Raw genomic sequence first — 14,195 nt, forward strand, 5'->3', positions numbered from 1 at the left:
CATGCATAAAAACATACATATGCATAAGCACTTGTGCATGGAGGCCACCAGTAAATAACTCACCCTGGACACGTTACAACACCACTTCTCTTACAGACTTGATGAGTAGTCTAATATCACTGGTATTTATAGTCATAGGGCAAGATCATTCTAAATTCATTAAAAAAATTTAGAATGCCTTAAAGTTGGAATTCATTTTTAATTATAGCAGGAATGTCTCATTAGGGTGATACTAGTAAAATTAACAACAGTAGGATTTACGATAATGACTCCTGTGACTGATGAGAGTATAACAAAATGAAGTTTTAGACAGAGAAAAAACAGGGCAGCTCTGGAATACAGTACTTTACAAAGCGGCTCTGCAGCCTGTGAGTGCTACTAGCCTTACGGTTAATAAAATTTTCTTTCTAATTAATGGCGCTGAAATACTCTTAAAGAACAGAATCTTGTTGTTATATATATACAAACTACGCCCCCACCATAGACGCCATTCCTATAAAGGGAGAAGGCTGACATAGATTACCATGTCTGATTGCAAAGAGGAAAAAGAAATATGCCACCTTTCCATCAAATCGAAACCAGAATGCAAGAATGTTAAAGTACTTTACTGAAATAGTGCGCACGCAAATCTATGCGACACCCTCGCAGTCTGCAATCATTTGCTCCAAAAGCGAATAGACAGACTGTAAAACAAAAATTACTTTGAAATCTAAAAGTGTTGCCTAAGTGGTTAGTTTTTAAAATTCAAGTTTATGATTTATTAATGTAATATAAAATAACGAATAAATAATAACAGTGTCGTATGCTTTCAACTTGTTTATGTAAGCACAATCATGTCAAGGTTGGAAGTGTTTAAATACCAATTTAGGGCACTGAGGGAACACATTTTCTCTGGAATTTGGAGGGCAATGCAGTCGGCATTGTTCTGAAGAGAAAACCTTCCACTGGAGGAATCTCAGCCTGGGACAGCAGACGGGGTGAGGTAACAAAGTGCTGGGCTTTCCGCAGAAAACACCTTTCACTGAAATCGTCCTGGTTAATGTTACAGAAACCATCCGCAAGCAAGTGGAACACTATTTTCAGCCTTCTCATCGGGAAAGCCGCATTCCACAGCAGATAACCATCACAAGACAATAGAGCCAAAGGTGAAAAACGGCCTGTCTGCAGAAAGCAAGCCTTTGGCTGCATAATCTAGACAGGTTTCATAAAACATGTTAGTCATTTTTAAAGCCCCAAATTATACTATTTATAGGTTTCATCCAAGTTGAGTTAGCCTGATTTTTATCCAACTAATACACATATTAACATTGTATAACATTAGGTTAAAATAGTTACGCAGCTATCAACTTTATATGCAGCAACAACATCAGATTTGAAGAAAATGGCATCTGGCTCTTGCTTATGATACTTGCAAATAAAATCACTAAATATTCTTGTGATTTTAAATTCTCAAATAAACTTAAATAGCTGAGAGAGCTGTAAAATGCAGGGGGAAAAAACAATAGGTCGCCCAGCACCACTTCTTTTAAAGAAAGAAAAAAATAAACCTAGAATAAAAGATTTGAAGTTAAGTAGTGCTGTGTATTTACTGGCCTTCCTACAAGTGCATTAGTGTGTGGCCGCTCTCTTGGGGTGTTCCTGCGGCTCTGAGAGACACAAAGCAGTAAGGCGGCAGGAGGCGGGCAGGCAGGCTGGCGGGCAGGCGGGGGCGGGTGGACACGGGAGCCTGAAGGCTCAGAGGTGCCGGACTCAGGGGCTGCCACAGCCTCCGCTGAACCAGAGGCTCAGCAGACTGAATCAGCTCATGGGAGGGCTTAAAACAGTTACATAATAAAAATATCTGGGTTTGCCTGCTATTTGTTTTTTAAAAGCTTAGATTGGCTTTTTCGTTTTTTCTATTCTAATGTACGTAAATTCTCATAGTAAGTAAAAGTACCTGTATGTCAGGATTCACTACTCAAAACTAAAGCAGAATTGGACTGGGGCATCAGACATTATAAAGGGCGAGACAGGATGAAGTAATACATTTAGTAAAAATACATAGCAGTTTTCTGAAATTTGTATTAGATGTGCCTGTGTTCTTCTGTTCCTCCCCCTCATCATTACCTGTATTTCTAGGTGTTCACGTTCACCGTATTACAGACAGTAAGAGAAAGTGCACATTGCACGGAAGCGATAATGTTTTTATATGTACCAAGACGGTGTTGGTGTGGGGCTGACTGCCTCTGATAACAGTCACCACTGTTGCTTTATTTTACAGATGAGAGAGAAGGGCCACAGCAGAGCCAGGAACGCAGATTTCTCCTCTACAAGGAGTCCCAGTATTCCATTACTCCTCCTCAATTCTCTATTTAAATGTCATACATATAAAAACGATCTCTGGGCCATTTATAAGGGACTTAAATAAGTAACATACATTTAAATATATGCACATATCAGTTAATGTGTAAACAGATATAAAATACTTACTCTGAAAATGTGAAGCTTTCTAATTTTAAAACATAAAATCTCTGAAATGCTACAGCAGTTTCATGCAGGAATAGCCAGCACGGTTTTAATATTTCTCAGAATACACATGGCTGAGAACTCCACATAACACAGAGAAGGCAACCAACTCGAATGAAAAACAAAGACTCAAATATTTGTCTTTGAGGGTATAAATTGCTATACATGCATTAAACATTTTAAGGCAAGGATCTAAATTCTTTGAGATAAATAACTCTAAGTGGTAGATTTATATGGTATCTATGTCAAATCTAGTTTTGCCTGAGACAATTTATTTAATCTTCTATTTAAAGAAACAGGAAAAGAAACTGAAAGTAGTTACTCAACCTAGGAGGCCAGAAAGGAAGAGGCATTAGAATGCCACCACCCATAAGGAAGGATCATATAGTGGATATCTTATAGAGAATGAAAAACAAAATCCCTGCATTTTTACCTTCTTTAAGTTGACTGTGTAAATAAGAGACATGTACAAAGTATACTTTCCCACAGTACAAACGCACTGTGGCTTGCTCTGACGTCTAAGGCTGGATTACCTACAGTATCAGAACTTTAAAATTATTTTCCTATTCTATTCACATAGAAGATTATCTTTGATCAAAGTCATAAATATGTCCACTAGATTTCAACTGAATATAATGCTTGTTTATGATCTAATCCAAAGTCTCTAATGTACATAAAAATAAAAAATAGTTTAAAAAAAACTCTGGATTTTACTAAATATCAGCATTCTACTAAAAATTTTTGAACAAAGTGTTCACTTTCATACAAGTATTAACTGTTTTTGCACAACCTGAGAAGTCAATCGAAAACATGACGGTGAAATACACTTATACCCAGACACAACGCTCCACGGTATTTAGGTGATAGCACAAGCCTTCCTTAGCCGAATACACTACAACCAGCCTTAAATTGCAGTCACAATGTCTATCTTATGAATTAGAAATCTACAGCTATTCTAACAGGAACTCGTCTCTGTTGTCATAATCATTTTAATTAAATTCTCATTTTTCAGGTGGTCCCTTTAATTGTTTTCCCTACTTCTTAATGTGTTTTTTAAAGCCCTCTCTTGACTGCAGCTGTGTGCGACTGGTTTTAATGGTGGCTGTTTCCTTTTTTGCCTTCTGTGAATTACAATTTTAAATGGTTACACATTTTTGTGTTGTTGTTTTACTGCCTTCACTGCAGTTTCTGAAAGATGTTTAATGCTGTTGTGAACATTTTCATTTCCCATCTGAAAAGTCAAGAGCCAATTTGAATATTGCATACTGGCCTTTTATGACCTGTTTTATTTTTTAATATGCAAATAAAAGCATAATTTTATATAGATTCCAAACTTATAACTTTTATTTTGTTCTTTTAAAGCATGAGTTTAATAAACAAGATAATACGTAATTTTTCTTTTATGTTACATGTTATTGTTCATGAGAACACCTCTAGTTTACTTTGTGCATAAGAATGACCATAATGTAAAAATGAAGGTTTCATATTAGGACTTGAATTATCAGTGACTATGGGATGATTTAGTAATCATGCCATCTAGGTCAACCTTAAATCACAGCTTAGAAAGTGAACATACTTGGTAATTCAGTGTTGTTCTCACCGTAATGAAAGAGCTCTTCCCCCTGAAGTGTCTACATTATTTATAAAAGTTCACTTTAAAAAACAGTACTTACTGCCTGGGTTATCTCCAATCCCATTGCTTTTTCCATTCCAGTACCACAGAAGAAGGGTTGCGTCACGTGACCCTGAGAGAATGTAGCAATTTCCCCCTATATATGACTCAGAGCGAGCCAGGCAAGTGACGACATCCCAATGGCCAAACACCACTTGGATCAATTTTCCTAAAATATAAAGCAAATTTTCTTTAGCTGCAATTAAAAGACAAAGCAAGCTTCCAGCAAAGACATAACCTGCAGAACACCGATGCCAGGGTAATTCAGTCTGGGAAGGTTCTGACCTGGTGAGGTTTTATTTTTAAATACTACCCATAATACTTCCAAAAAATCAAGGGAATAGCAGTAACATTTTTGAAAGGCATATGTTAAAACTATTTCAACAAATAATATTTGAGTATGAGGATACCATATCCTTATAAACAGCTACTATAAATTACAAAGGAATAACATTTACTGGTTAAAGCAGGCCCAGGAGAGTCCTTACCCTGGAACCATTTAACACTTTCTTGAGTTACTCTGTGACTCAAAACCAAAGCTTGCTGCCTGCCTTCCTGTGAAAGCACTGCAGAAGTCAGCTCCTAACAGCCTCCGCTAATGAAGCTCTTCTGTGTTTAGGTCACGTTGAAGAGACTTCCTTCCTTTTCAAACCAAGGCTATACATGGACTAACTTTTCATGAAAGACCAGTTTATCATGATTGCAATTCAAACCCCGGTGTTCCTTATTTTAATTTTCTGAAGGATGAAAATTCTTTTAAGGGTGATGATAAAACCAAGATTGCAGTAGTTTAATGGGAAGGACTGAGGACAGTGGAGAGGAGCTTAGTCAACGTGTATGCAGAAGAGTGGCCCACAAACCTGTGTCAGACATAAAAACCAAGACTAAGAGAAAAATGTATAGCCCAATAAGAAAAAACAAACAAAACAACAACAACCCCCAAGTGCTTGCTGTGGAGAGTCACTGCTTGACTGACACTGTGGTACCATTCATAGACTGGTTTACAGAGTTAGACATCCACAGCCCCTCTAAGCCACCCTAGTTCATTGCTACCATTTCCCTGGAAAAGCCTATAGTCTACAGATGAGTTCTACACAATGTCCACTCAACACTCTCAAGTGAGTGTCGGCACGGCAAAAGAACTCACACGTTAAAGAAATGAAAGTTTTCAACTTGGAACACACAGAACAACATTCAGAGGCCTAAGCTCTCAATTAAGAGCTGGCATCTAAAAGTACATAACCTCTCTTTTATTTTCTTTCTTTTTCCGTTCCTTTCCTTCCTTCCTCTCTCCCTCCCCTTCCCTTCCTCCCTACCTTTCTTTTTCTGTTTTGGTTTTTCAAGACAGGATTTCTCTGTATAGGCCTGAAACTTAACAAAGCAGGCCTCAAACTCAGAGACCCACCTGCCTCTGCCTAAGAGCTGAGATTAGAGGTGTGCACCACCGCCACCTGGCTACTTTTCAAGATAGTGTAAATAAGAAAGTATTCACTTAAAATTTTAAATAATTGATTACAGTAAACTTAAAACTTTTTATAAATGTTTCAAATTTAGAGATAAAATAGTGAAACACTTATCTACATCAGGTAAAAGTCAAATGCAATTTTTTCACTCATGAGCAACAGGCTTGCAGAAGCAAATGCTACCAACCTTAAAACCAGACTCATTTAATCTTATTTAATTAACATTTTTTATTTATTTCACATCTTTTTAAATTTTTTCTTTTATAGAAATTTATTTTATTTAATTAAAATTCAGACTTATTTCAATTACAAATTACAGTTAATAAAGGTCATTAAGGCAGATCAAAAAATCCCTTAAGGCCAGTATTTGAATTGTTAAATGTGCCACAAGTTTTCGAAATGTCTTCAGCCTTCTAAATTGACGCTAGACATTTCGCTTACAAAGTCAGACTGTATCAGTAAGGCATCTGCTAGAAAGAATTCAAAATTTTAAAACTAAATATGAAACGTATATCAATTTTTATTTCATTTTTAAGTGAAGATGTTTAGTAGTAAACGGGCTAGGTGCCTGCACTCCCATAGTATTCATTATTTGTCTTAACCGCTGAAGGAAGCTGGTAAGTCATACTGGACTCTCCCTAAGTGCGAGAGCTCGGGAACTGAGGAAGTGAGGTGAACGTGTTACTCAAGCTAAGGTCTGTTCTGAAGACCAGCAACTGTGGAGTTGTGTGAGCACTACCAACTAGGTAAGTGACATACAAGGTACCCAAGAGACCTAGGAGTCCTGGTGCAATGGTCCCGGGACCTCACAGAGAGAACGATTTGCTGGGCAGCTTGCTTCATTTCCAGCTAGTTCAGGGGCCAGGTGTGAAGTGGTCATTACCGACACAGAATGTTCCATGTTGTTCCTCCTTAAGCCACTACCCTGTTCCTCCTGTGTGTGAGAAAACAGATACCCACTTGCTGTGCTTTCTTTTCCTTCTAAAATTTCCTAGTTTTAATTTCCCCCACAAAGTAATCACAATTATGAAGCTTCGACAGTATTTACCTAGCGTCTACTAGGTGCCGAGCATTAGGTTTTCTTAAATGTACACAGTGGTGAGGATGCACTGTTCACACCCTCAGGGCCTTTATTGTCTAATGCTGTAGACAAACACTGAAATAAAGTGAACAGATACACAATGACGTAGCCTACAAAAAGAACAATCTAAAATCAGTGAATGGAAGGAAAATCCAAATGGGAGGAAGATATAAACGTTATACCAAAGGAGTTTCCTGTCTAATCCTGCTTAGCTTTATTCTCTATAAACTGTAGGCTCAACTCCAACAAACATTCTCTCTATAGGTTTGCTTGCCCTGCTCTGGCAGCCCAGCTCGGCAATCTCCGCGGCTGTTGTGATATGGAGGCTCGCTCCTTCTAAATAAATCACAGTATAAATACCTGCTGCTCTTTTGGTAAATTATTTTCTGATAATCTCATAAGTGCTCTTCAGCCTTTATTTTTTGTTTCCTTTAATACCAGGTTACCTCTCCACACATTAATATCAAAAATTACCACAAACACTAGAATATCCCTTTTTTGACAGAACAAATTTTCTACTTAATGCTTTATTTGACAGCTGTGCTACAAATAAAACAATCCCAGCACAGAACTCTGCACCACTGCATCTAAATGTGGCCAGAAAATAATTCTGACTGCCGGGGGAGGTTTTATTGTTGCCTCTGCTGCTCTGGTTGTGCCATGAAAACATGATTTATGTTTCAAGAATTTCCTGTTACAACCCAAATACCCCTCCCCAATCTAATAAGAGGAAGATTTTTTTTTGGCTTGTGTGCTAAAATATAATTGAATTCAACACTTGTGATGGCTTTGCCATTATATATTAACTGATCATACAATTTTCCCTTGCTTCTTCACCAAACTTAAGGAAAAAATTAGTTGATAATACCCATTGTCATAAAAACATAAATTCCTATTTTTCTCACTGAAATTACTTTTAAATAAAACTAGCAGCTGAGTATGCATAGAAGACATACAAAAGGAATATCACTTGAGGGTTCTTTTTTTCTGCACTTTTATAGAAAATATAAATTTTTAAATGTCAGTTAACTTGATATGAAGTTTAAAATAATGCTATTTCTTATGACTAATTTACATACACAGAGTCACATATTTTTTATACAGGGTATTACAAGGTTTCTGTTGGGAGGAAGTGGAATGATATCAACTATGTTAAGTCTAATGGAACATGGCATGCCCACAAGGAACTTAGAGCTACAAATTACAGTGGTTTTCAAATTAACCAAGGACAGCGACACCTGTGTGAGTCAATGTAGAAAAAGAAAAAAGAGCGAATGCTACATATAAAGTCGGAAGGGCCAGACCATGCCCCATTCTGTTACTGTTAGCTATACCACTTAACTCTCTAAATCTCTGTCCATATTGTCTAAAAATGGTAAAATCAAGAAATAGTTTTAGAAAACATCAATTCACTATGCAGTTCTACATAAAGTTTGTGGAATTTTAATTTCAAAATAATCCACCTCACAAAATAAAATATCTAAAAAAAAAAAAACCTTCAGCTGCTCAGAAAGGTTTGTGTGATCATGTTTGCTTTCATGAACTTACATCAAAATAAAGTGTACTGTAAGAAAATGAGAATCAATTTCCTGGAGCAGAAAATAAACAGAAAAATTTCTCCAAATAATTTTAAGGCTCATCCTCTAAATATTTCAGCAGAAGAGAGTAATTCCCCCATTCTCTCAGCTATGCTACAGTAGTCTAAAAATCACACATTTAAACTCCGTCAAGAACCATCTACTGCTCAGTCACCTACTTATTAAGAGGAGGAAGAACCCATGCATTTCATAGGAAAGAGGACTTGCTAAAAGAATCTTAATTAGAAATTCCAATTAAACAGAATTCCCACTACCAGAGCATTTAATCAAGATACATGCATTTCCTTCTTCCACTGAAATATCTTCTTCCAAGGACTAGGCATCTGACAGTGGAAAACACTATATTCAGCAATACCAAAAAGTCAAAACAAACTCAGTAGACAACAGTCCATGTCACGATGTGGGATCCCCGTCTGTATGCTATGAATATGTTTTATTACCACTGGTTAATAAAGAAGCTGCTTTGGCCTATGACAGGGCAGAATAGAGCCAGGCTGGAAGAGATACAGAGAGAGAACAGGCGGGGTCAGAGAGATGTCATGTAGCTGCCGAAGGAGACAGGTGCCAGAACCTTACCCAATAAGCCACAGCCTCGTGGCAATATACAGATAATAGAGATGGGTTAATTTAAGATATAAGAGTTAGTTAATAAGAATCCTGGGCTAATAGCTGAACAGTGTTGTAATTAATACAGTTTCTGTGTGAATTTTCAGGTCTGGAAACAAACAAGCAGTCACTGGCTACAATGTTACAGTCCTATTGATTAATGAAGTAATATGGAATTAACATCTAACTCTAAACTGGGTGGTGGTGGCACACATCTTTAATCCCAGCACTCAGGAAGCAGAGACAGGTGGATCTCTGAGTTCTAGGTAGATCTCTAGTTCTAGGAGAGTCAGGACTACACAAAGAAATCCTATCTCAAAAAAAATCTTTAAGCCAGGCGGTGGTGGCGCACTCCTTTAATCCCAGCACTCGGGAGGCAGAGGCAGGCAGATCTCTGTGAGTTCGAGACCAGCCTGGTCTACAAGAGCTAGTTCTAGGACAGGCTCCAAAATCACAGAGAAACCCTGTCTTGAAAAACCAAAAAAAAAAAAAAATCTTTAACTTTATTCAACTATATATTACCTATAAATATATTTTCTCTTCTCACAGTTTCTAAAATGTTTTAAGGACATGCTGTTAAATTTATCAATAGTTTAAATTTCTGCCATGCAAACATTCCTTGGATTATATCTGCTGTTGGTTTGTCCTTCAGGGATCTGAACTTCAAAAACATCTGTCACATGCTTAGTCAGTACTCGCTACTCTTCATGGTGGCGGAGTTTTCAGCAAGATTCTTTGCAGAATTGGGAAAGACAAGGTTTATTCTCAAAGGATAGACTTCATGATCCTTCCTAATATGGAACAGAAAACCTTTTAAATAATTGAAATGTAAAAATACTTCGGTGTTTGTACACTTGTCTAAAATTGTATGTACGTGTGCGTATAGTGTTTACATCCATAGCTTTGCCTACAGAATGGAATTATTTATTTTGTAAACATGTGCTTGGGAGACAAAACTATTGAAAAACTTCCTCTTAAAACGTACTGATGCTAACTCAACAACAAATGTTGTAGCCCACTATTTCCTGAAAGGGAAGACACATCCTCTTTATTTTTGGGAGTAAGATGAGAAAGTATTCTTGACGCTAAATCATGATCTTTGGATTACGGATGAAGAAAATAAAAGTTACCTGTGTCTGTGGAGTAGACTCGGAAACTCTTATCCCAGAAGCCGCAGACAAGAATGTAGCGGTTGTCAGAAGTGATGACGAAGCATTGGGAATGAACTTGGATGCTCTGGTCCAGAAGGTCAGTTATCTGCCTCCTGTGTGTCCCTGTGCCACAGGCTGTGAGAACATAGGGAAGAAGAAGAAAAAACCTACTAAACATATGTGGATAAAGAAATCCTACAGTGCTGTCACCTTGGGAGTTGGGGATGAGAAGAGGAGAGACGATATCCAGAGTACATGACCTTTAAGTACAGTAGTGAAAGCCAAATGGGGAAAATGCATGCGACTGCTGGAGGAATGGAGCCATTACAGTCAATATCTCAGTAAAAATGTTTCTTAGAGGGAAAAAAGTAGAATACACCCATTTTTTTTAAAAATTGTACAACCATCAAAACATGCTTTCTAGTTCTTGGCCAGGACAAGCAGGTTACAGCCTCTAGATCTCACCACAGTCCGGGTTGTTTTTGACAATCTCATTAAGTCTATTGCCACGAGGATGGATTCATGTTGTGACAATCTATTACCTTTAACATTTTGTCATAAGGGAGAGAATTAGGATTTAAATGTCATATATTTGAAATATTGCAGCATCTTGTACTACTTTGGCTTTTACGGGTCTTTAATTTGACTAGAAGGGAACTTCCATCCTCCCTGTTTACAGCTGCACACGTGTAAAAAAGGCAAGAATGAGGGAGGATTCATTTAAGATCCTTGTAGGTGAAAAAGTCACAGCACACTGTCATGTTTCAGTCTTCACTCAGTGAGGAGATGAGAGAGACAACCCAGCCAGCTGCCCCCAAGAGCTCCAAGGCTCCTGAGATGGGGCTGTCGCAAGGCTCAGGTTAGGCAGGTAGTGACACCAAGCACTGGGGAAAAAGAACACAGGTTTGCCCTTGTCAGAAGAGCAATGCCACTCAGATGTGGTTTTTTTTTTTGGGGGGGGGATATTATTAAGCCAACAAGACAGAACCTTTGTTTTTAGTGACTTTCCATCACAGATAGAGGTTTTCACACCGTGAAAGTTTGATTGCTCCAGAAACCAGAACGGAGTGGTTAAGTCTAACTCCTGTTTCTAGTTATTAAGTTCTTTTATGCCAGTTTTCAGTTTGAGGCAACTGAAACTATATATTAATGATAAAATCTCAAAAATACTGGCTTTATAGTCATTGTGTATGATATCTAAATAATGTGGGGGGTTTAACAGAAGGCCTGCCAAATCAAATAAACAAGCAGACAAAGCATTTAAAATATTCTCAGGGCTATGCTGAAAACCGATGATGCCCGAACTATCCTCGATATAAACAGAACACACCCCACATGCAGGTATACATATAAAATCCTGCTAATGTGTGTTGACACAACTTATATTAAAATCAGCAGGTAACAGAATGAGCTTTGGAAGGTTAATGGGGTAAGAAACTGCAACAATAGTAAAATGGGAAGAGTTCCAGTACAAAAGGAAGTTGCGGCAGATGAGGAAAGGGTTTACAATGAATCACACACAGAATAGCCCACTGCAGTAAAACTGAGATACATATAGTCCATGAAACCTAGAAAAACAATGATTACTGCCACACTTCACTATACACAGAACCTTTAAAAATATCTTTTTGCCAGCATTTCTATGACTTTTGCTCCTGGACTATTAGTTCTCACTAATTTGGGGGAGGGCAGGCATGCACATAATTCTGAATTGAGGGATCACAGCGCCCGTGAGTAAGGCTGGTATTTCTCCAGCACTCAGATGAACTAGTGTTTGTTTGTTGTGGCTTTTGTTTTTTGAGAAAAGGTCTCACTCTGTTTAGGTCTGCCTTGAACTGGAGGTCCTACTGCCTCTATTTCCTGAGTGCTGGGACTATAGGTGTGTACCACTAAACCCAGCAGCTTAACTATTTTCTAAATGAATTCTTCTTGAAGTTTAACACCAAAAAGCTTTTTGTCCAGCCATCTGCCCGTCCATCCATCCATCATCCATTTGTTAGTTCATTTGGACATCCTTTGTTTGTCTAGCCTATGCACTTTATAAGAACATTTATATCATCCCACTGTTTTGTTTGTAAATTTACTTTGTGATTCAATCCCACAATATGTATTTGTAGGATATACATATATTGTATATTTGATTAGATAAGCAGCATCCAAACTTGGACATGACTACTTTGGGAGTATAAGACTTCCCACGGGATATGGCACAGATGGTTTTATGTGAATCAATTTCTAGTTTCTCAACTTTCACATATTCTCTTGTCTGAAACTGATTTGCCTGGGAATTCTCCTGTGGGTTTTCTTTCTTATTTCTTCTTTTGCTTTAGATGAAACCATGTTATACTTCTATCCATAATCTTTGTATGGTTCTTTACCCCTGGGGATTAAAATCTCTTGGGAGCCAAGGACAGGAACAATGAAAAAATATTGATTATACTAAAAAGAGAGTGCCTCAGTGTTATCAATTTGTAGGTCAGATGGCTTCAAGATACTGGAATGAGGATCTAGTCACTGTCAATTAACATTAAAAGTAATTTTCAACAGCAAGGTTAAAAGGAAAGATACCTAATATTAAACCATAAAGATAATTCTTAATAGATCATTACATGAATTTTGTTATATATTACAAAAAGTTCAAAAATCTATATGGCATTATTAGAGCAAAACATTTCCCTTTCTCTACTTTCTTATGTAACATTCCTCAGCTACAAAATCAAAGCAATAGGGACAGATCTGTTGAACAAATCTATCTAGCCAACTTAGAGCTAAATAATGTTTATCAACACCTGCACTATTAGAAGGGAAAACACCCCGTTTGGTTAACTGAAGACTTATTTCTAAAAAGTGCTTGCTTTTATATTTCTTTAGTATTACTAAAGTTTATTACAGGACTGGGTTATACTTTAGTGGTACAACATGTGTTCAGCACTGCTGAGGCCCAGAGCTGGATCTCCAGTGTCACACTGAAAAGCCCACATACTTAGCTACAAGTGTAAGCTGTAAGGCAGTGAGAAGTGGCGGCACACACCTGTGAACCCAGCGCTCAGGAGGCTGCAGCGGGAAGACCTAGAGTTCACGGCTGTTTTGCGCTATAATGAATTCCAGGTTAGTCAGGGAATAGAATGAGACTTTAGTTGTTGTTTTCTGAGACAGGATTTCTCTGTGTAGCCCTGACTGTCCTGGAACCCACTCTGTAGACCAGGCTAACCTTGAAATCAGAGATCTGCCTGCCTCTGTCTCCCAAGTGCTGGGATTAAAGGTGTGCAACACCACCGCCTTGCTAGAATGAGATTTTACACACACACACACACCAAAACAAAGAAAAATTGTAAAGCCTACTCAGTGTAATTAATTAAAGATTTTAATTTTACTTTTGGGGTATTATGTTTTTTATTCATTTCCAAATATTTTTAAAAATGAAGCATAAAACAAATCTGAACCTTGAATGCACAGAATATAAGTTTATAGACATATGTTTTAACTTTCCATACATATGTTCATGGCTGAAAAGTATAATAGCATAACCAGTTTTAAGAGTTAAGATAAAATTATGTGAAGAAAACAGGATGTAAAAAAATAATTTGGTGAAATTTCCAACTGTTGAAGGTTTTCATATGTATTTTTAAAAATAAAAGATGTTGAATACCAGTTCATTTTGATATTGGGATTCCATTGGATATATCACAAATGTTTTCTACTATGTCAGAAATTTTAACTACTTGGAATTATGGTAAAAACTTTTGTGTATAAATTTTAAGATTAGTGAGGAGGATGGGATTACGCTCAGTTGACAGAGCCCTTGCCTAACACGTACGAAGTCCTGGGACTGACACTAAATGGTGGCACACACACCTGAAATCCCAGCACTCAGAAGTTCAAGGTCATCCTGAGTCACTACTGACCTTGAGGCCAGCCTGGGCTACCTAAGACAGTTACTTTGGTGAATGGAGGGGCTGTTTGATGGCCAGCGATCTGGAAGCTCCTGTGCTAAACCATGACCTACAGGCTGAATGAGCCATACCTGTAGGTCACTAAATATGAAGCATTATTGGAAAGCAGGAACACCCATTTGTTCATCTATTGTCAGTCCATGGTGGCTTTGGTACTTAGATGAAA

At 37.6% G+C, this 14,195-nt stretch overlaps 1 protein-coding gene across 3 annotated transcripts in view; it reads right to left on the reverse strand.

Annotated features, from left to right (window-relative positions):
- Lrba (LPS responsive beige-like anchor protein) overlaps nucleotides 1–14,195 on the reverse strand; it is a 484,014-nt gene that overhangs the window by 21,320 nt on the left and 448,499 nt on the right. For all 3 annotated transcript variants that reach the window (XM_057757319.1, XM_057757317.1, XM_057757318.1), the window contains exons 52-53: nucleotides 10,056–10,211; nucleotides 4,179–4,346 (exon numbers count right to left, since the gene is read on the reverse strand). In XM_057757319.1, the coding sequence (XP_057613302.1) occupies nucleotides 4,179–4,346; nucleotides 10,056–10,211 (324 nt within the window). The remainder of the gene's footprint in view (nucleotides 1–4,178; nucleotides 4,347–10,055; nucleotides 10,212–14,195) is intronic.

This window comes from Chionomys nivalis, chromosome 24 (genome assembly GCF_950005125.1).
Source record: "Chionomys nivalis chromosome 24, mChiNiv1.1, whole genome shotgun sequence".
Lineage (NCBI taxonomy): Eukaryota > Metazoa > Chordata > Mammalia > Rodentia > Cricetidae > Chionomys > Chionomys nivalis.